General features: G+C 36.2%; 5 protein-coding genes, 2 long non-coding RNA genes and 1 other non-coding gene across 9 annotated transcripts; 7 read left to right on the top strand and 1 right to left on the bottom strand.

Annotated features, from left to right (window-relative positions):
- The first annotated feature begins 1,540 nt into the window (after positions 1-1,540).
- LOC104765494 (putative protein phosphatase 2C 40) lies at positions 1,541-4,578 on the top strand. 2 transcript variants are annotated; one of them, XM_087502853.1, is made up of 5 exons: positions 1,609-1,896; positions 2,639-2,699; positions 2,800-3,766; positions 3,850-4,114; positions 4,185-4,578. In XM_087502853.1, exons 3-5 carry the CDS (start codon positions 3,002-3,004, stop codon positions 4,310-4,312), a joined length of 1,158 nt encoding a protein of 385 aa, XP_087358979.1. In that variant the 5' UTR covers positions 1,609-1,896; positions 2,639-2,699; positions 2,800-3,001; the 3' UTR covers positions 4,313-4,578. The 2 variants fall into 2 exon arrangements, with proteins under 2 accessions (XP_010487516.2, XP_087358979.1); XM_010489214.3 differs by having other exon boundaries at positions 1,541-1,896; positions 2,639-3,766.
- A 772-nt stretch (positions 4,579-5,350) lies between these two features.
- Positions 5,351-5,423, bottom strand: TRNAK-UUU (transfer RNA lysine (anticodon UUU)). The gene has a single exon. It is a non-coding gene; the product is annotated as a tRNA-Lys (tRNA).
- Positions 5,424-6,308: 885 nt separating this feature from the next.
- LOC104765493 (UDP-glycosyltransferase 88A1) lies at positions 6,309-8,283 on the top strand. The gene is made up of 2 exons (XM_010489213.3): positions 6,309-7,724; positions 7,825-8,283. Exons 1-2 carry the CDS (start codon positions 6,605-6,607, stop codon positions 8,097-8,099), a joined length of 1,395 nt encoding a protein of 464 aa, XP_010487515.2. The 5' UTR covers positions 6,309-6,604; the 3' UTR covers positions 8,100-8,283.
- A 349-nt stretch (positions 8,284-8,632) lies between these two features.
- Positions 8,633-10,431, top strand: LOC104765492 (UDP-glycosyltransferase 88A1). The gene is made up of 2 exons (XM_010489212.3): positions 8,633-9,927; positions 10,017-10,431. Exons 1-2 carry the CDS (start codon positions 8,808-8,810, stop codon positions 10,289-10,291), a joined length of 1,395 nt encoding a protein of 464 aa, XP_010487514.2. The 5' UTR covers positions 8,633-8,807; the 3' UTR covers positions 10,292-10,431.
- Positions 10,432-10,547: 116 nt separating this feature from the next.
- LOC104765491 (uncharacterized) lies at positions 10,548-12,023 on the top strand. The gene has a single exon (XM_010489211.3). It carries the CDS (start codon positions 10,766-10,768, stop codon positions 11,873-11,875), a length of 1,110 nt encoding a protein of 369 aa, XP_010487513.2. The 5' UTR covers positions 10,548-10,765; the 3' UTR covers positions 11,876-12,023.
- Positions 12,024-13,019: 996 nt separating this feature from the next.
- Positions 13,020-14,216, top strand: LOC147920295 (uncharacterized). Its single transcript, XR_015591680.1, has 2 exons — positions 13,020-13,450; positions 13,685-14,216. It is a non-coding gene; the product is annotated as an uncharacterized LOC147920295 (long non-coding RNA).
- A 1,676-nt stretch (positions 14,217-15,892) lies between these two features.
- LOC104765490 (auxin-responsive protein IAA26) lies at positions 15,893-18,328 on the top strand. The gene is made up of 5 exons (XM_010489210.3): positions 15,893-16,798; positions 17,022-17,305; positions 17,394-17,526; positions 17,754-17,821; positions 17,908-18,328. The coding sequence occupies exons 1-5, from the start codon at positions 16,515-16,517 to the stop codon at positions 17,943-17,945; spliced, it is 807 nt and encodes a 268-aa protein (XP_010487512.2). The 5' UTR covers positions 15,893-16,514; the 3' UTR covers positions 17,946-18,328.
- A 2,941-nt stretch (positions 18,329-21,269) lies between these two features.
- LOC104765489 (uncharacterized) lies at positions 21,270-21,843 on the top strand. Its single transcript, XR_763883.2, has 2 exons — positions 21,270-21,604; positions 21,691-21,843. It is a non-coding gene; the product is annotated as an uncharacterized LOC104765489 (long non-coding RNA).
- Positions 21,844-22,625: the final 782 nt, after the last annotated feature.

Raw genomic sequence — 22,625 nt, 5'->3', positions numbered from 1 at the left:
ATTTATCTTAGGTAGGCAAAATTAGTGCCTGGATGGGATGCGATCAAGGGTTTGGAAACAGTAATTTTGGTTTTACCAAACCGAAACAATCGGTGAGTTTTTTGAGTGAGTTTTGACGTGCGTTCATCGGTTAAGACTGTACTTGTCTGCGGTTTGGTGACTTTGAGAAAATATGTAAAAAATCGAAACTGATTGTTCGAGGTGACGACATAGGGTAGATAAAAATATATACTAGTATAAAAATTTGAATAGTTTTCTGTGTTGCTTCTTGATAGGGTTTAACAACTTTGGATCAAGTCAGAGGTGCTGAAAATGTTAGATCTGTTCCCCTTTTCTACGTCATGCGACCTAACTCGTAAACATTCTCGATTTTTTGCTTACCGCTTAACTTATTAAATACTCTCAAGTCTCTAATTGATTACTTCCTCGACGTCTCCGTTCGCGGCTACTATGTATGATATAGTACGCTACGTCCACATCTAGTAGCCTAGTACCCCCCCCCCCCCCCCCAAAAAAAAAAATCAGATTTTCTGTAACCTCACTATGTATTTTTGGGTTATATTATTCTGTTGTCCATAAAAAATAAATTGCAATATTTTCAAAATAAAAACAAATTATACCACTCTGACTCTGACTTTGATGTAAACAAAACAAATTACACAAATAAACTCTCTATGTTACAAACAAAATCTGCAACCTTATTTATTTTAGTTAATATTTTAATCTCTTCTTATTTTCTAAATTTGCTATAGTGAATGATTAGGATAAGGGATTTAGTACCATTTCAATGTTTTTTTATATATACCCTCTTGCAAATATAAAAAAAAATCGTAGGATTATTATATTTTGGTTCTTTGAGCAGTCCAAGAAATAATAGAGGAACAATTGAATTAAAAATATTAGAAAACATGTAGGGATCTGAGGATGACATCATCAGATTAAAAATGTCAACTAACATACTTATTGCCTTCAATTTGTTGACTCTTCATAGATCCTTTTCTGGGTCGATCAATATTTGTTGAGTTCCTAGTTTTTAACATCGTCACGCCTAAAATATCTCGTTGATATATTCTTTCTCAGGAAGTTATGAATTTTTCTTTCTTTTATTTTTCTTTTTGTTATTAAACAAGGTGTAAATTAGTAGTTCTGTAAAAAGAAATAAAAAAAATCACAGAATTTAGGTAATAATTACTCCCTCGGTTTCAAAATATAAGATGTTTTCGAGAAGTTTTTTATTTCATAATATAGGATGTTTTCAATTTTCTATATAACTTTTAGATTAGTTTAGTATTTTATATTATGCAGTATTGTTTCTGATTAGTTGAACTTGTTAAAGGTAAAAACTTCTTAATCTGTGTGTGTTTTAGTTAAAACATCTTATATTTTGAAACTTACTAGTTTTTAGAAAACTCATCTATTCATAAATAATAATAAAAATCTGAAAAAAAAAGAAATCGGAAAGTATCTAACCAAGAAAACTTCCAAAATATACTAAAACAGACTTCTATGTATATAACCGAGATTCTAATAAAAACTTAGCATCATTATTGTTTAGGGTAAAAAAAAATTTGAACTTAAAAAAATAAAAAATTAAAAAGGCTAAAAAGCAACGAATCAAAAACGAAAAAAGGCAGAGAAGAAAGAAGAAAAAAAAAGTGTGAGAAAGAAAACAATATAAAGAGGGAGGCTTTAGATATTTTAGCAATACCCAAAATTAGCAAAAACAAAAAAACATTCAACTCGTTAAAACTCTTCCTCCTCCATCCATCCATTAAATCCCCTTCTCCTTCTCTTCTCTTTTCACTTCTCTCACTCTCTTTTTTTTTATATATTCTCTCCTCCGATTTGTTTCTTCTGACGACTAAGTTCTTCTCTCTGATTCGCGTATTCGTTAAGGTAAAAAAAAAAAAAAAAACCCCATTACTCTCATTCTCAATATCTCTTAATGTCTGCTGCGTCTTCTCGATTTCGTTTTCGTTCCGATTTAATCTCGATTTTAGAGTTTATATTTTAATTCGTTCTGCCAATGAGAAATTATTGAATAAGGAGATTTTTCGTTAATATAATCCACTTTTAGAGATATGATGAACAAATATGACACGACACGACATGGTTTCTGATGAAACCAAATCTATCTTATTATATATGGGTTTCTATCTTCTCTGTTTTTTTTAGATAGCTTTGCTTTTGTCTGTAAAACCATTGTTATCTGAAACCAACAACTTTTGTGGTCTGCATTTAATAGCGTCCTATGTAAAAAGGACATTTTTAGTTTTTTTAACTCTCACGTTTAACTTATGTAACTGTTCGTTATCTTGGTCCCATCTATCTTCAGTCCTTCGATATGTGTGCTTAGACGTCTCTCGCCACGTATTTTTTGTCTTTATGGTTATTAAAGCAGCTAAGTTTGGTTTAGTTTGTGTTTAAGTCTAAGATTTAATTAGGAGTTTAGGACTGTTGTTGATTAAAAAAAAAAGGTACTAACCTTGATGTTTTTTTTTTTTTAATCCAAGACTTACAGTTTTCATGATTAGTGGATCTTGTCTTGAATCAAGATTTGATAAGCAGAGTGGTGTATTGATTCGTATTTGAAACTTTTTTATGAATCTGATGAGTTAATGGATCTTTGTTGTTTCAGAAACATTATCAAGAAAGTGAAATTAAAAAAAAAATGCAGGAAGAGACTGATCCTACTTATGGTGAGATTGAGATAAGTTTTGGTTATCAATGCAATAATAATAAGATAGGGATTCCTGAAGATAGTGTTCCTGATGGCCGTGAGGTTCTTGCTGGGTTTAGGCTTCAAAAGACTAGCAGTTTCTCTTGTTTATCTGGAGCTGCTTTAAGCGGCAACCCTACCTTAGCCAATACCAATATCTGCAATGGAGTGATTGGTTCTGAGATTTTGCCTTCTCTAGATTCTCCTAAATCTTTCAGGAAAGTTCCATCTTCCCCTGCGCTTTCTAAGCTTGACATACTCTCTCCTTCTCTTCATGGAAGCATGGTGAGTCTTAGCTGCAGCTCGTCTACTAGTCCGAGCCCTCCTGATCCTGAATCTTGTTACTTGACGTCATTGAGTTCTCCTTCTTCTGTGAATGAAAGTTTTCTCTCTGCCATGGAAGTTCAAGTTGCGGGAGGTGCTGCAGGGGAAGATAGGGTTCAAGCTGTCTGCTCTGAGGAGAACGGTTGGCTCTTTTGCGCTATATATGATGGATTCAATGGGAGAGATGCTGCTGATTTCTTGGCTTGTACTTTGTATGAGTCCATTGTGTTCCATCTCCAGTTGCTTGATCGCCAGATGAAGCAAAGCCTTACCAAGTCCGATGATGATGTCGAAAAGTTGGAGTTGTTGTCAAATATAAGTAAAATAGACTACTCTTCCTCTGATTTGTTCAGACAAGGAGTGCTAGATTGCTTAAACCGTGCGCTGTTTCAGGCGGAAAACGATTTCTTGAGGATGGTTGAGCAAGAAATGGAAGAAAGACCGGACTTAGTATCCGTGGGATCTTGCGTTTTGGTCACTCTCCTTGTCGGGAAGGATCTCTACATCCTTAATCTAGGTGATAGCAGAGCTGTTCTAGCGACCTACAATGGTAATAAGAAGCTGCAAGCTGTTCAGCTCACGGAGGATCATACAGTTGATAACGAAGTCGAAGAAGCTAGACTCTTAAGTGAGCATCTTGATGATCCCAAAATCGTTATTGGTGGAAAAATCAAAGGAAAGCTTAAAGTTACTCGTGCTCTAGGAGTTGGTTACTTGAAGAAGGTATTAGTAATATTATTAAGTTATGGTTTAATTACTTAATTATAAGAAAAAGTATCAAATAGCTCTTCTCCATTAAATTGCAGGAGAAACTGAACGATGCACTGATGGGAATTCTCCGTGTACGTAACCTTTTGAGCCCGCCTTACGTTTCCGTGGAACCATCGATGAGAGTTCACAAGATAACGGAATCAGATCACTTTGTTATAGTTGCAAGTGATGGTTTGTTCGATTTCTTCAGTAACGAGGAAGCGATTCTACTCGTACATTCCTTCATTTCTACTAATCCTTCTGGTGATCCTGCTAAGTTTCTACTTGAACGTCTTGTAGCTAAAGCTGCTGCTCGCGCTGGTAAGAAGCTATTTTACTCATGTTTTACTTCAGTGAATTTCATGAACTAAATAACTACACTTTCATATAGGCTTCACGTTGGAAGAGTTGATGAATGTTCCGGCTGGTAGGAGACGGAGATATCATGACGATGTGACTATAATGGTAATCACTCTCGGTACCCATCAACGTACCTCAAAGGCTTCTACGTTCGTGTGATTTTTTATGATGATGGCGACAAAATGTAATTAGTCTCATTTTAGACTATGGAACTGGTCTTCAATTTTTAGTTCACTGGAATTATTTCAATGTATATAATATATTATTGTAGTTTTGGGGTTTTTAAACGGCTAGAGACCTAGAATTCATCAAGTTTGTCTACGTCAACCATATGTTCTGTTTCGTTTTGGGCTAGTCGGTTTGGTTTGTAACCAAGATGTTGTAGGAGATGTTGGGTACCTCTGAAAAAGCCAAATTTTCCGACCCTTTTGCATGTCAAAAGATATGGTTTTGGATTTAAATATAGAGCAAAAGTTACAATCGGACACACATCCTCTCTAAGGAATTGTGTCTGTTTTTGGTTTTTGAACCAAGTACTTTTTTTTTTGTTTTTAATAAATGTTTGGTTGCTTAATGATCACTCGTTTGTCAATTTGAGAAATATGCAAGTTAGAAAATCAAATACAAAGAGTGCAAAAAAAAAAAAATCATAAATTAAGCTCAATTATGTGGCTTAATAGAGATGATGTTATTGGACTTGATGACGATGTGAAAATCAAATTACAAAGTGGAATGATAGTAATAGTACAATTTGCTATAATTAAGCTCATTATGTGGTTTGAAATCAAAAAACTTATTTCGGAGTATTTTATAAATTTTTAACAAAAACAAAAGATTTTGTATTCGATGTGTATCCTACTACAAAATGTTATGAAAGTACAATTTTAAAATAGTTTTACCCTTATTAAAATTACATAAGAATGTAATTAGAACTATAGGTTTCAAAAAACAAATTAGCAATAGTTATGGAAGGTAGAAAAGACAAATACTAATACATGCAATTAAATTAATTAGGGTGCAAATTGTTGTATGTAAATGAATTATTGGAAAATAGTTGAACCAAAAGTAATTAAGAGCATTATATTTACTAATTTGGAAAATAACACAACTTTGTCTTATTCATGATTACTAGTCAAAATAAGTTAATAATAAAGGAGTTATTTGAATTACTTAAATCAGACATAAATGAAAAAATGTCGCCCACCGTGGGGCTCGAACCCACGACCACAAGGTTAAGAGCCTTGCGCTCTACCAACTGAGCTAGACGGGCTTTGACGTTGGTTGCGTTTTAGTAACGCCTATATAGTAGTTTCGCTTTAATTTGAATTTTTTTAGGGTATTTCTAATTTTTTAATAATTAACCTATTTGTTGTTCTTTTCTTGAATAAAGACATTACCATATTTAGCTTCATTATCAAAATTAACAGGCTGTTATTGGAGAGGTGATTTCTAAATCCATATAGAATTATAAGTTCTAGAAATCCAAATCTATTAAAATCATAGAACCAATAAACCCCTCTAAGAAAATAATAGAGTTATAAGGTTTAAAAGATATTATAAACATGCATGTTTAATCAAGCAATTTTATGCAAGCATATTTGGAGAGTTTGAGACTAGCTACATTCCTTCCTTATATTGTCATTTCCTAAAAAGTCGATATTTCATAATTGTTTTCTTTTCTTCTAAGGTGTGGGGTTGGCATTACACTTTCTTACACTTGAACAACCATTAACCATGGGCGTGAGCTCCTTACAAAAGGATTGATTGAAATCCCATATGAAATGAACAAGACAGACACTTGTATGTAGTCAGAAAAGTGGATCCTTAACGACATTCCAATTCTTTCGGTAAACCTACAACATAAAACAATGTTGTAGCGATTGCAAACACATTATGCAAGAATAAATTGTTGTGCATGTTTCCAGTAAACATGGCAAGGACTCGTGGATGCAGGAAAATATCATAAACAAATGGATGGAGAAGTCCATCGTCTCATTCTGCTGCATTTGCTCTTTGAGATAATAATAAGAATGATCATGTTTTATGTTTATTTTGAGGTCTAACAAACTGGAGTACGAAACAATACAAAATAATTTTAAAAATGTTTAACTATAAATAAAACATAATTTTTTTTCTACTATAACCAACATTAATTAATTTTTAAACATAAACTGAAAATATCGAATCTTGGAAAAATCTATCAATTCGTGTTGTTGTAACATCGGCCATAATTAGTTTAGTATCTATCTTTTGTATGTTGTCAAGTTAAAGCGTTATCTTATGGATCAAATCATTCATTGGCCAGTCTGATTTTATGTCGTTTCCTCCCAAAAAGAAAAAAAAGTTAGATGAGAAATCAATCTCCTGACAACCAAAGAGACGTGTGACAGGAAACCATATATCATCATTATCAAACGTTCCAAATCTTGCAGCAAACCGTAGGAAAGAGCCATGGGAGAAGAAGCTATAGTTCTGTATCCAGCACCACCGATAGGTCACTTAGTGTCCATGGTTGAGTTAGGCAAAACCATCCTCTCCAAAAACCCATCTCTCTCCATCCACATCATCTTAGTTCCACCGCCTTATCAACCTGAATCAACCGCCTCTTACATCGCATCCGTCTCCTCCTCATTCCCTTCAATAACCTTCCACCATCTCCCCGCCGTCACACCGTACTCTTCCTCCTCCCCAACCTCTCGCCACCACATGGAGTCACTCCTCCTAGAAATCCTCTGTTTCAGCAACCCAAATGTCCACCGAACCCTTTTCTCACTCTCTCAGAACTTCAACATCCGTGCAATGATCATCGATTTCTTCTGCACCGCTGTTCTAGACATAACCGCCGATTTGGCCTTCCCGGTTTACTACTTCTTCACCTCTGGAGCCACTTGTCTCGCCTTCTCCCTCTATTTCCCGATCATCCATGAAACAACCCCCGGAAAAAACCTTATAGACATCCCTCAGCTTCATATCCCCGGCGTTCCTCCGATCAAGGGCTCCGATATGCCCAAGGCGGTGCTTGAACGAGACGACGAGGTCTATGATGTTTTAGTAATGTTCTGTAAACAGCTCTCAAAGTCTTCAGGGATCATTATCAACACGTTTGATGCTTTAGAGAACAGAGCCATCAAGGCCATAGCAGAGGAGCTCTGTTTTCGGGATATTTATCCAATAGGACCGCTCATTGTTCAAGGAAGAACCGGAGATAACCATGGAAACAACGGAGATTCTTGTCTGACTTGGCTCGATTCGCAGCCGGAACAGAGTGTTGTGTTCCTCTGTTTCGGGAGTTTGGGTTTGTTTTCAGGAGAACAGCTAAAAGAGATTGCTATTGGTTTAGAAAAGAGTGGACATAGATTCTTGTGGGTGGTTCGTAATCCACCAGAGTTACAAAACCAGACAGAACCGGACTTGAAATCTCTCTTACCCGAAGGATTCTTAAACCGAACCGAAAACAGAGGAATGGTCGTCAAATCATGGGCTCCGCAAGTTCCGGTTCTGAATCATAAGGCCATTGGCGGATTCGTCACCCATTGCGGTTGGAATTCAATTCTCGAATCCGTCTGCGCAGGTGAGTTAAGCATACACGTAGACGTATTTCTATATAAATATGCGTGGAGAATGTTATGTTCAGTATGGTTAATTCACTTGGTTTGCTATATATATGATAGGCGTACCAATGGTTGCATGGCCGTTGTACGCTGAGCAAAGGTTTAACAGAGTGGTGATTGTGGAGGAGATCAAGATTGCGATCCCGATGAATGAATCGGAGACGGGTTTCGTGAGCTCAATTGAGGTGGAGAAACGAGTCCAAGAGATAATGGAGGATGGTCCGGTTAGGGAGAGAACCAAGGCTATGAAGAACACAGCCGAATCAGCCTTGAAAGAAACCGGTTCGTCTCAGACAGCATTGACTACTTTACTCCAGTCGTGGAGCACAAAATGATCTTTCAAATCAAGTCTTGGGAATCAAGGAATCTACTATGAGTATTTAATTAAGTTTGACAAACAAAAGATTTGTTATTGCTTTGTGACTTGTGATTAGTGATTTTCCATGGACATCTTTGTGGACCTAGAATTTTATTTTACCGGACTCGTATTCTAAATTAAAAATTACAAAATTCTAAGTATGATATCCTCACAAAATATGTATTGCATAACTTATTTTTAGAGTTTACTATAATAATTTCGAATTTTGTAAGAGTATACCAAACTAAACATTTGTTAAAATTAAATTGTATCTGTCCAAAAGATGGTTGTTTTGATAAATATTGATACTCAAAAGAAAAGAAAACAAAACAAAAACTAGCACGAAACAAAAGATACTTTGAACTATGAAGCAGATCTGAATTAGGTGGGTTACGAGGATTAACCAATGAAAAACATGTTTAGCAGTTAAACTGCTGTTTATTGGTACAGCCTGTGTCAAATCTTGATTCGTCTGTCTCTTTTTATGTAGGCTGGCCATTACCATTTACCATGATTGGTCCATCTTATATTTATTGTTTTTTGTTTTTTCTCGAAGAAAAAGTTAGTGATGACAATGTCATATTTGTTACGTATTCAAAGAGCCGTGTGTGATTTATAAACCATCCTATCATCATCTTCCAGTTTAACATTCTTGGGACAAAGTTCACAACCACTAAGAGAAACCATGGAAAAACAAAATGCTATAGTTTTGTATCCATCACCACCAATAGGTCACTTAGTGTCCATGGTTGAGTTAGGCAAACTCATCCTATCCAAAAACCCATCTCTCTCCATCCAAATCATCTTAGTTCCACCACCTTATCAGCCGGAATCAACCGCCACCTACATATCCTCCGTCTCTTCTTCCTTCCCTTCAATCACCTTCCACCGCCTCCCCGCCATCACACCACACTCCTCCAAAACCTCACCAAAACACCACGAGTCACTCACCCTAGAAAGCCTCCGTCTCAGCAACCCAAATGTCCAAAAGACACTGCTCACCGTCTCCCAAACGTTCAACCTCCGTGCCATGGTTATTGACTTCTTTTGCACCGCCGTGTTAGAAGTCACCGCCGATTTCACCTTCCCGGTCTACTACTTCTTCACCTCTGGAGCCGCTTGCCTCGCTTCTTTCTTCCATCTCCAAACTCTCGACGAAACCACAGCCGGTAAAAACCTAAAAGACGTCCACACGCTCCTCAACATACCCGGCGTTCCTCCAATCAAAGGCTCTGATATGCCTAAACCGGTGCTCGAACGTGGCTATGATGTTTACGATTCTTTCATATTGTTCTCTAAAGAGCTCTCAAAGTCTGCGGGGATCATTGTCAACACGTTTGAAGCATTAGAGAACAGAGCCATCAAGACCATAACAGAGGAGCTCTGTTTTAAAACTCTATATCCAATAGGACCGCTCATTGTTCAAGAAATAACCGGAGATAACCATGGAAACAACGGAAATTCCTGTCTTAGCTGGCTCGATTCGCAGCCGGACCAGAGTGTTGTGTTCCTATGTTTTGGGAGCTTGGGGTTGTTATCAGGGGAACAGCTAAAAGAGATTGCTATTGGTTTAGAAAAGAGTGGACATAGGTTCTTGTGGGTGGTCCGTAATCCACCAGAGTTAAAAAACCAGACAGAACCGGACTTGAAATCTCTCTTACCGGAAGGATTCTTAAACCGAACCGGAAACAGAGGAATGGTCGTCAAATCATGGGCTCCGCAAGTTCCGGTTCTGAATCATAAGGCCGTTGGCGGATTCGTCACTCATTGTGGTTGGAACTCAATTCTCGAATCTGTTTGCGCCGGTAAAATTAAGCACACATACTTAATACACATTTCAATCATATAGTTACGTGTATATGTAGAATGATTCAGTGTGGTTTTACCAAAATAGGTGTACCAATGGTTGCATGGCCTTTATACGCTGAGCAGAGGTTTAACAGAGTAGTGATTGTGGATGAAATAAAGATTGCAATCCCGATGAATGAATCAGAGACGGGTTTCGTGAGCTCAACGGAGGTGGAGAAACGAGTCCAAAAGATAATGCAAGATGGTCCGGTTAGAGATACTACTAAAGCGATGAAGCACGCAGCCGAATCAGCTTTAACCGAAACCGGTTCGTCTCATGCCGCGTTGACTACGTTACTCCAGTCGTGGTGCCCAAAATGATCTCAAGTGCTTGTAATATCAACAATTAATGGTTGGAATTATGTTTCTAGAATTATAAAATTCCTATATTAATGATCTTAGAAACTTCCATGTCTTGTAACATCAATAACGGAGAAATCAAAGCCTTTTCTTGTATCGAATTATCAAAACATGGTAAAGAAATTAAAATTTCCGCGTTTATGAAAATTTTGGTTCTTTCGGGCAGCGGCTATGATGTTTACGATTCTTTCATAAACACGTGTCTAAAATATGTTGAAAATCAACGGCTAAGATTGATTGTTTATATAGGTAAGGAATCTTCTACTGTCCACTGGATGGGATATACACACATCTGTGATTTTAATAATAAGCTTCAGTTACATCAATATTATTATTAATTTACGCGTTACAATATCTTTAGACAGAAACAACAATTTATCAATCTATCTATCTCTTTCTGTTCTGTTCTAATCTCTCTTATCTCTGTCTTTAGCCATGGCGAATCTGACCTTAGAACTCAACATTTACTCTGCAAAAGATCTTGAAAATGTCAACCTTATCACCAAAATGGACGTATACGCCGTCGTTTGTATCAACGGCGATGATTCTCGGAAGGATGAAAAAGAGAAAACCCCCATCGATCGAACCGGTGAATCTGAGCCTACGTGGAACCACGCCGTTAAATTCGCCGTCGATCAGAGGTTAGCTTACGAAGGGCGTTTGACCCTCGTCGTGAAACTGGTCTGCGATCGGGGGATCTTCGGAGACAAAGATCTCGGAGAAGTCCAAGTCCCGGTTCTTGAGCTTCTCCATGGCTCTACGCCGTCTCCGTCGTTTAACCGTAACGGTCAGGGGATGATGAGATTTGTAACGTATCAGGTGAGAACTCCTTTTGGGAAAGGTCAAGGCTCGCTGACTTTTTCGTACCGGTTTAATACGCCGTCGTTTGAACCGGATTCGTCGGTTTCATCATCGTCACCGGTTTACGCGAATCCGATTCATACACCTCCTGATTTGCCAGCGACGACGACGATGACTTATCCTCCTCCGCCGTCATCTGAAGCTAGTTTCTATCCACCACTATCGTCAATTGAACATCCGCCGTCGTCTCAGCCGCAAGGATACTCCGCACCACCGTACCCGTACCCGAACCCGAACCCGTATCAGTACAATTCTCATTATCCGGCACAGCCAATAAACATTTACCCGCCTCCGTCACCCTCCGCCTCGAATTTATATCCTCCGCCGTATTACAGTACTTCGCCGCCGCAGCATCAATCGTATCCGCCGCCTCCGCGTCATTCGTACCACCAAACGCAACCGACACAGTCATTTCACGGGTATACGCCGTCGTCTCCGCAGAATCATCACGGGTGTATTTATCCTCCGCCGTCACCGTCTACGCAGAATCATCACGGGTGTATTTATCCTCCGCCGTCACCTCCGACATCAAGATACGGATACGGTAGTCCGACAACGCAAGCGCCGCCGAAGAATAATAATAAAACAGGGCTTGGGCTTGGAATGGGAGCTGGGCTTCTGGGAGGAGCATTGGGTGGACTCTTACTCGGCGATTTAGTGTCAGACATTGGCTTTGATTTGTAATATACTTATATTTTTTATTGCTTTAAAAAAAAAAAGTACAGTTTTGATTACAAATAATGTCGGGTCATAACTCATAACATATGTAAAAATAATGATGTAATTGTGCTATATTTCACTGGACTTGAATATAATGAAACCCTTTTCGTAATTTGGCTCATGCATGAATTGGGAAAGACGTGGACAACATAACTGAGCTCATGAAAAGTAATGGATAAATCGTCCAAAAAGGCTTTAAAACTGATTACGATCAAACGGTAATGCCATGTGAAGCTTTTTAAATAAGGAGAGATATCTGAATTGAGATTTGAAGTTTGATAAACACGTGTACATATGATAACCAAGCAATAGGTTAAATGGTTATATATATTACGATGTGAAGAAAAAGGCTATGACCAAACAACAAGTTAAAATCTAATACAATTCAATCTGAAAAAAGTTTTGTATGATTATATATGCAAAAATAAACACCTAGAAACATAAACACAAATTCAAACAAGGAATAGAATTGAATGTGTGCCATGGATGGCTTCGTCCAACTATAAGAAGAATATGCATTATTATTAGGACTAATTATTGTTAGTGTAATGATCAATAATTTATTCAGGATCATACTTCAACCAAATAATAAGTTTGTGGATTAAACTTTTACTTCTTCCCCATAACTAATTATGTTCGATAGAGAATTAAATATTTTCCGGATGTGTCATGAAAAAACCGTCACCCAACAAAATGATGGTCTGTTGTTGTTTCAACTCTCTCAGTTTCTCCAACATTCTCAACTTTCACTTTCAGCTTCTCTTTAATCGTTGATGTGACATCAACAAGAAATTCACATACAAAAAAGAAAGATAGACAAGCTCTTCAAGCAAGCAGAAAACTAAAGCTCAAAATGATGGAAATGGGTTGGTGGCTCCCAAAAACCATCACAAGGATGAAAAACCATAAAGGATATGGGTAGAAATAGTTAGGGGATGACTAACCGTCTTAAATAGTCAAAACATCATTTGTCCTTGAAGGCATAAATTGAGCCCGTTTTATGCGTTGGTTTCATGGGCCATTTGTAGTAGGATTTTTCTAATGATTCGTATTTTGTTCCCCCCCCCCCCCCCCAAATAAAAGATAATACTAACGTCAAAAAGAAGAAGATAATGCTATTAGTTAAGTTCAAATATAGAGTATAGACTGACAGAGTCCTCTCTCTCCCGACGCTGCTCTCTCCCTCTTCTAAACAGCAAAATCTTAGTTTTTTTAGATCAGTGACTGGGAAGTCACTACGGTGGTTGGCGCTTCTCGCTGACATCGTCAGTGGCTTCCTCTTTTCGTTTGTGTTGTAATTTTTTGGTTCTGCAATTCGTTTATCTTTTGTATTTCGTTGGAGAAAAGCTTATTTTGGTGGAAATGGTAGATCTTCACGGCGAGGGTGTTTAGTTATGTCGGTGGTCAGCTGCTCCATAGAGGGTTGTTGTTGAGTGTTCGAGATCTATAGATCTGGCGGGTGCTCTGTTCTTGTTGGAGGATCTCGAGATTTGGTTTTCGTGAATCCATGGTCATGGTCTCGTCTGTTTCTGCTGTCTGGTAAGCCGACCTTCTGGCCGTTTCTTCTTCGACGTTTTGCTAGGATTAGATGGAATCGCTTTAGTTAGTTGTTGTTAGTGGTAGATTTATGGTGGTCTTTAGTAGTATTGAGCAGGTTTAGTAGCTTTTGATTGGGATGTTTCGGCTCCTTTCTAAGCAGAGGTTTCGTTTTGTTTGAATGTGATGGTAGAACCTTAAGTTTGTCGAGTTCCTTCTTCTTCTTGTTGTTCATAGTGGGTGATAGTCTTCTCCGTTTTCGTCGGTCTCGTCTATGTGATTGGTGTTCTACGAGAAGTTAGGCCTCGCTCCACGCGTTTTGAAGACTTCTAGTTTGACGTTCTTTAGTGTATCAACATCGTCGTCGCTTCCGGAAGTGAGTGGTCTTGCATGCCGTGTTATGAAGTTTCTGGTTCTTGGTTACGAGAGATAGGCTCTCATCGTGTAGGAGGTAGTTGATGTTATTTTTGAGTTGGCCATGGGCATCCTTGGTAAATCTCATCCGTTTGTGCGTTAGAAGAAGAAGTTCTTTGCTCTCTTGGTTCTATTGTTTATGTTAAGGTTTTATAGCCGGTTGCTTTTTCTTAGATTAAGATTGTTGTCCCTTTCGTTTTTGTTATCAAATGCTCTGTTATGTATGATTTTTTTAGTTTTTTTGTTAGTTTCCGGGGAAATCTTGTTTTCATCCGGCGTTTAACTCGAGAGACATTCTTGTAATCCGCCGGTTTAAGTTTCCTCTCTTATAAGCATAGTATTCCACTTTGTATTGTACTTTGGTTAGAACCAAATGTTTTAATAATAATACGAGTTCAGAAAAAAAAAAAGACTGACAAAAAGTGTACAAACGATAACACCCTACAAAAATAGTTAGTGGATAAAATAATTCCTTTCTTGGTGAAAAATTCTGGGAAGAGCATCATTGACACCACACCACCTTTCTCTGTTTTTTATTTCCCTGATATGACATTCAATTCACGAGTTGTTTTTGTTCCTTTACTTGAGTCGGCTACTTTTTAATTGGGATGCTTTTGTGTACTCTTGAAATCACAACCGTCGCGTTTGCTGTATCTCTATTCAGCTTCTACGGCTACGATTCAAAAGCTGGAATTTAAACCTTATCGTACGATCTAAATATCTTGTGCAAGTGTTACATGTGTCCACTGTCTAGTTTGTCTGCGCGGATCTAGTTTTTAACACTATTTTTTAATTTATCTTCTCACTCTTTTAACACTTGACCGGTGAATAGTGATGAGATCAAGTATGAGTGCGGTTAGGTTTAACCATGGTTAAGATTTTTGTCAGACAATGAGGGAAGAAAGTCACGGAGTTGGGTAAAACGGAGACAAGATATGACTAGAGACACACACCTTCGTCCTTCGTTAAGATTTTCCCAAATCACCCTTCCTTACTTGACCGGAACTCTTCTCTCTCGATTTTTCTACGGTCGGCTTTTTCGTAATATCGCTGTCACCCTGGTCACACGTACGTGGGAGAGACATGTACATTCCTTTCCCCCCTCGTGAAAAACCAAACAAATAGTAGCTTCAATCAACGCTTTGGTTTGAAATATGTTCTTAATTTACGCAGCAAAAAATTGTAGTATTGAAGAAAGGACCAAATGCAATAGTTTCTGTTTTTATCAAATACTATGTAACTATGTTAGTTTTGTATATTTGGTGTTGTTTATTTGTTTTGAGAAAAGAAAAATTTAGATTATATACGAGAAATTAACAGTTGACTATTTTGCTTGGTTAGGGAAAGGAAATAGTAGTAAAATATACCATCGTAATCCACACGTACACATTGTTTTTAACTTTTGACAAAAATAATTGATTAGCTACCTAACAAATTGACATTTTCGTTTCTCTTATTGTGAGGCAAGTTCAAATAAAATAAATTACATATATTTCACTGAGACGCCATGCAGATTCGTATGCTTACACAATGCTCTCCCCATCTCTTGAGTTCTCTCAATTTAATCTTCCCATGCGGTTCATTTATGTAGTATATTTTGTAGATTGGTAAAATAATACTATACTTATTAAAGTTTTCATATTACCATGACGATCTATACAAAAATGTCTTTAAAAAGCCTAGGGATATGTGTCTTGTAAACAGTGGATAAGAGAGTGGTCCTTAAACAGACCATGAATTATGGGATCTTCTTCCCCTTATTAGTTCCTTTATTGTTATTTAATTTTTCTTATTTGTTATTTTAATGGTCGTCAAGTTGTGTATTGGATTTATATGCATTTAATTATTTTTTAAATCTGTATAAACTTGTTAGAAACTGAACAGCACGCTTTGCTTCTTTCACTAGACAAACCCTTAATTAAGCGATATTTGAGGCAGAAAAAAAAAAGACAAGGTTGCGTGTGTTTTACTCCTAAAAACCTAAACCCCTTCTTTTATTTACTGTTTTCTTTTTTCTTTTCCATGGTCAAGAACAATTACTGTATTTTCTTGGTATGTTACTAATAATATGTCATTTTTGTTGTTTTATATTTTCAACTTTTGGGGTTTAGGAGTAAAAGTGGAGTCACTCTACTCTGCCTTTACCCTTTTTTTCTTTTCTTTTCTTCATACAGATCCAAATTTTCTTTTCTATGTATCCCTAATTTTTCTCTTCTCGTCCCTTTCAGAATCTCTAGTAAGAGAGAGAGAGAGAGAGAGTACAAATTGAAAGGAAATAAAAAATAAAAAGAGGGGAAGGCTGTGTGAGAGATAACCCACCAAAGCGTGCACGAGAGAGGAAAAAAAAAAAGCTTTTGATTTGTATAAAATCCCACCACACTTCTCTCTTAGCATACCTTCATAACACATCTCTCTTTCTCTCTCTCTCTCTCGCTCTCAGTTTTGTGGGATTGTTTGTTTCTTTTTAAGGGTTTTCTCAGGTCTTTTGTCTTTTAAAGGGTTTGGTGAATTCGCTAAGGTTCCTTCTTTTTGTATCTCTCTCTCTCTCTCTCTCTATCTATCTGTCGTACGTCTCCCCTTGTAAAAGAAGCTATAAGATTTCAATCTCATCCCTAGTTAAACCTGAGAGAAGGAATCTTGTGTTGATTGATCAATGGAAGGTTGTCCAAGAAACAGAGAGATCGGTCCAAAACTTTTTGATTTGATTCCCCAAGGAAGAAAATGGTATCAAGAAGACAAGAACAACATAGATCAGGAGAAGAAACTTGAGCTAAGGCTTGGACCACCTGGTGGTGATGAAGAAGACCGTTCAGCGATGAAGAAGAACAACAACAACTACACAGAGACAAGAAACATAAAGATGGAATCAGAAGACAAATCTTTCCAGGGTTTCAACGGCAATCACTTCTCTTCTTCCAACAAAACCTCTCAGAAAAGGTATAATCATATTTTTTGCCCTCACTGTTAAAGTTTTCTTACTGCTTCGACAGATGATATTATTCTATTTGAACATTAGGGACCCATCTCCTGCAATCTCTTCTTGTTTTTATTTCACCTTCACATGTTAGAAGTTTAAAGTTTTACTCTGTTTTGCTCTGTTTTTCTCGTTTGGTATTAACATATATGTCTTTTTATTTCTTTTTGATGTCTTGGTTTAAAGAACCGCTCCTGGTCCAGTAGTGGGTTGGCCTCCGGTTCGTTCTTTCAGAAAGAATCTAGCGAGCACAAGCTCTTCAAAGTTGGGAAATGAATCCTCACATGGAGGTCAAATCAACAAGAGTAATGATGATGGTGAAAAGCAAGTTGAACCCAAGAGAGAAGGAATGTTTGTGAAGATCAACATGGATGGTGTTCCTATTGGTCGTAAAGTTGATCTCAATGCTTACAATAGCTACGAACAGCTCTCTTTTGCTGTTGACAAACTCTTCAGAGGTCTACTCGCAGGTGTAAATCTTGATTTTAAAATCTGTTTTTCAATTCTTAAAAGGATTGTTTCTTGTGTTTTACTGAGTATGTTATTATTGGTCATTAGCTCAAAGAGAGAGCTCTGGTGGTGAAGGAGAAGAGAAACCTATAATTGGATTATTAGATGGGAAAGGAGAATTTACTTTAACCTATGAAGACAATGAAGGGGACAAGATGCTTGTTGGGGATGTTCCTTGGCAGTAAGAATCTTTTTCACCTTTTCTTCTCTGAATCTGATTCAGTGCTTTGCAGAATTAGATTCTGGATCACAAAACAACAAAAACATTTCAGCTTTTTATTACTACTAGTAGTAGTATTCAAATTGATTATTCTTTACAAAAAGAATAGAATTTTTGTTTGGAGCTTTGTGTAATACCATTTCTTTTTGCATACTAACTAATCTTTTTAATCTTTTGTCTAAACCTAGAATGTTCGTTTCATCTGTGAAGAGACTGCGTGTGATTAAAAGCTCTGAGATTTCATCTGCCTTGACATGTAAGCTTTATGTTCTCATGTGTTTTAAGTTTAGATAATTTATTAAAGCTATATGACTAAAAGGGTTACTATGTTTATATTTGCAGTTGGATGCAGTAGTAAGCAAGAGAAGATGAGGCACTGAAGAGTGTTTTAGAAACTACTATTTCAGGCAGAGGGTCTCACAGCTTATACATGTACATCTGGTTTTTGTTATATATATAAGAGATAATCATTTGGTTTTGTCCAAAGAGACAATTTGATCTGATCTGATATTCCCATGCCTTCAAAGACACTTTGGACGATGAGATTACAGAAGCGATCTGTGTTTAAAAGCAGTTTAACTAATTTAAAGGAGATAATTAGAACATGATAATTATCTCATGTCTGCCAGAATCTTTTCGGAAAAAAAGTATGAAATTTTTATTCTCTGTAAAAAAAAGCTCCTTTTAACTTTTGTTCCTTCCAACTTTGGCTATACGACCTTTAATCATGTAAAAAGCTGAGAATGAAAGGCCATTATTGTTATGTGTGTTTTTACTATTCAACCTGAGTATGCATATACATAAGAGGATAAGATTGGAAGTTGAATACTCAAAAAGACTTTTTTCAGAATGATCAGTCCATATCGATAATTTTGGTGGCTATCATCTCTTTTGTTGTATAGGTAGAATTTAGCAGCTTTTTATCCTCACTCTTAATCATGCATACATTGTATGTAAACACATTTCAATGTATCCACATATATATTGGACCCTTTCTTGGTGGGCCGAGTGAAAAACATCACAATGAAATAGTGTTTGATTTAGCACATTGTCATCGTGTTCAATCAAATAAGTGAATAACAACGTTAAAGCATTAGTGTGCCGACTTAAATTCATCGAAAGATTCATCTGAAGTTGTCGCCGTCTCCGGCCAAAACCGTTGTACAGCCAAACAACTATATTAATTAACTTTTGGATATCAATATAAAATATTAGCTAAGTTTTGATGTTCTTCTACACTTTGTTATAAATAAGTTGTATATGGGTTAAGATTGTGTGCTAATCAAGTGGTCTAAGACTGAGACCACAGTTCTTTAACTCTTAACATAGAAGACCAAACTCATGAACAAGGGGTTGTTGGTGACATTGAAGATTCATCCATCAGACTCATCAACTCTAGTCCACAACCACAATATAGGAAGACAATTTTTCAAACAAAAGCAAACATTTTCTGAAACACATTTAAAGCGAATACCCGCAATTTCAGTGTGTTAAAAAAAAAAAAAAGAAATATCAATTTTAAATTTATTCATTTTTTTATTTATTCCGGATGTTTTTTCATCGTTTGGAACCTAAATACATATTGACTACTTTCATTGGTTATAATTTTCTATTTCTTATCAAGCATGAGGAAAAACTAAAGAGCAACAACATGATTCTTCTTATAAAGCAGTAATAAGTGCGTGAGTTAGAATTTGTTGTTGGGGGGTTTGGGAGAAAATACTGAATGAGAGACATGAAAAATAAAATATGATAGGAACATTACATTTTCATTTTTCAGACTAGTCTTTTTCGTTGAGACATGCCTAACTCACACAGCAATGTGAGACTTATTACTCCTTCAAATAAAGGAATCCCTTATCTATTCATCTAATATGTACATGATTGTGATGGTTATTGTCCACCACTGCAGCAAAGAAATTGAACGTTGAACACTTATGCTTAGCTATCAAATAAAAAACTTCTATACATACCACATGACCAATAAAATAATCAACTGGCTGGATTTCTAACTCGTTCAGAAAAAAAAAGAAAAAACAATATGCAATGGTTCTGGGTAAGGTATACCAATTTAGTTTCATCAGTTGATTGTCCATTGTGTACTGAATACAGGCGAACACACTGAATTTTGTTAAGACTGTTTGCCATTTAACTTAAACCTATAATATAACGAATAGTACTACTCAATAATTCTCTAGTCAAAATTTAAATGCTATAAGGTAAAACTTGAGCCACTAGAAAATTTGGTAGCACCTAAAAATTTATTATTTTATATACATAGATATATAACCCTACATACTAATGGCCCTCCTACTGGTAACACCTAAAAACGCTGTTTACAATGAAAAATAATTCTCCGACATACTCTTTAAACGTAGAGAACACTAACGACTTTATCTTGTAAAACAGTAGGTACATTTGGCCCACATCAAGAAAAACAGTAAAAGGTTTCTTCAACATGATTCATCTGTTACACTAGAGTCATGTATACCTTACCTTACGTACAATTATGAATACATCTATATACTGATATACACATATATTGTCGTGATGATAAACAGGTTAGTTATTGTAGTGGAGTTCTCTGGTTATTAATGGTAAAAAATTGCTATGGACATTCGGGCTAGGTCGATCGGTCTATAAGTTTCTGTCGTTGATGATCCCTTACACATTTATAATCTTTCCATGTGCGCATTGTGAGAATCTATCTCCATTTTAATTTATATGTATGTATACTAGTTTATTAGAAAAGGAAATAGATGGATTTTGAGAAAGAGAACTCAAAAGAAGTGATTATGGGTTTTGACTAGAGACAAGATTCTCCAATATAAAGAGTACTCATCAAGTGGAGGCGCCCATAACTGCTGAATTTGTATATATGTTATGTTTCTAAAGAATAATGAAATTGAGGGTTGAAACCCTTCTCCAATGCCCATCCCACTTAGCTCTCCCCACATGATGACCCTTTGAAAGTTTTTAAAAACGTGTATGAGAAAAAAATTACGCTGCAAAAATAATGCAAGTTTGTAGAAAAAAGTCTCGACAAAAGCGCCGATTTCTTTGAATGATAAACAACCAAAATTAAAAGAAAACCCTAGAATTTTAATAAAATTGATAAAACAAATGTTAATTTTTTTATATATAAGAAAAATATATGACATGTCAATTGTATAAAAAATGATATTTTTGCTATATGTTAGGAAAATGAATTGATAATACAACAGCAAAAAGCCAAAACAAAAGAACACAGATAGGAGATCAGTCTTTCCACAAAGTAAGCTTACACAGTAGTTCCTGATTTTACTATTTCAAAGATCTTTTATTAAAATGTGTGAAACGTACCAGCAATAAGACAATGATGAGTGTTCTATTCTACTCACGAGCCGAAGTGAACATATCAGATCAATTCAATACAGTTTTCTCTTCAAAATAAAATAAAACAAATGTACACAAAATCAATACTGCTCTAATTAGCCTACGAAGGCATAACTGCAAGATATCATAAGCAGAAAGAACGAAAGAAGAAGAAAGTATTTTTCAAGTTGTGATGGACCTATCGAATTACTTGTGTGCTCATATTGTAAATGTGTAATCATTGAGTTATATGAATAAATATGTTCTGTGACTAAAAAGGGTCCCTAAGTAATCGAGTGCTTCTAGAAACATCATTTTGACATATAACAGCTTAATGACTTGTTCGTTTCATCGTTTAAACTTTATTCATAAGTTCTCTATGCTCCTTTTATTTTAAGTAGAAATATGGTTTGGGGATGGTAGTCTTGTAAATTTAAGCGATCACCAGAAATTTTTTGACAAAGAGACAAAAAAAACTATGTCTTCTTATTGGTCTGTCTTCTTCTTGAGAACGTAGCAAGAGACAAAGTGAGTCTATTAGTTTCGGTAAGGAAGAGGAAGAGCCAGAAGACGCATATGTTCTTGAGAGATGGCCTGAAGAAGATAACTTTAAGAGTGCCAATGTCGTAAGGATCTTATGGCACACAGGGTGAAGTCAGGCAAAACAAGAAAAGAAAATAAAAAGGTAAATATCTTATATATTTTTTTTATTTAGTCTAAGGTTGATTACGATATTGATTTAGATATACGTTCTTGTAATGTGTGTGTTAGGCTGGTAGCATATAAATGGAGAGCTTGAAGCTCATTATGATTATGTTCTCACATGTACACATTTCTTCTCTATATATACGAAGTTGTAATATTCTTCATGATACAAACCCATATTATGCAGTTTAAGCTAAGTGAAGGCTGTTAGTTAATTAATTTATTACCTTTGTTGGATTGATGAATCGATTTACCATGTTCGTCGTTGTTTTTTCCGATTTAAAGCTACGGAAAGAAAATCAAACCTCATAGCCTCTTATAAAATAACAAATTTGAAGCTTTTTTTTGTCGAGTCGGTTTGCAAAATAACTTAAGTCTAGACTAGACAAGGTAAAAAATAATTTGAGTTAACCGGTTTGACACTTGTGTTCTTGAAAACTTTCTACCGTAAAAATGACGGATTAAGCCAGTAAGAATTACTACTAATAATAAAACGGATTAAGCCAGTAAGATAATTTTGCCGTGTGTAACCAAAATTATAAAGTCTTTATGATGTAAGCTCGTGCGCCCATTTAGAACGGACTCATATCCCATACTGGGCTGTAACGGGAGTACGGGACAATCCAATATTGGGTTAAACATGGGAGTGCACTCTCCGTCACACCTAAAATGGTTTACAAATGCATTTTTCTTTTTCTTTATGAAGACTGGACAATAATTACTTAATTAGTGTCTTAGCGAAAAACACAAAAATAAAAAAAAATGTTTGAACTTTAAGTAACTAACCCCAAAACAAACCACATTGAAACACACTGACCTAAAACAAAACCGAATTACATTATCGTCGTTTAAGGTGGATTAATTGAATTCTGTCAAAAAAAAAAAAAACTGGACTAGTTGAATCGGACTGAACGCAAACCAAATTAAAGGAAAAAAAAAAATACGAAACTCAACCTTAAATGACAAATGATTGTACATCGTGGGAGAACAATTGTAGTTCC

This window comes from Camelina sativa, chromosome 19 (assembly GCF_030686135.1).
Source record: "Camelina sativa cultivar CO46 ecotype springtype chromosome 19, ASM3068613v1".
Lineage (NCBI taxonomy): Eukaryota > Viridiplantae > Streptophyta > Magnoliopsida > Brassicales > Brassicaceae > Camelina > Camelina sativa.
The sequence above is the reverse complement of the archived record's forward strand: the minus strand, read 5'-3'. Positions and strand labels throughout refer to the sequence as shown.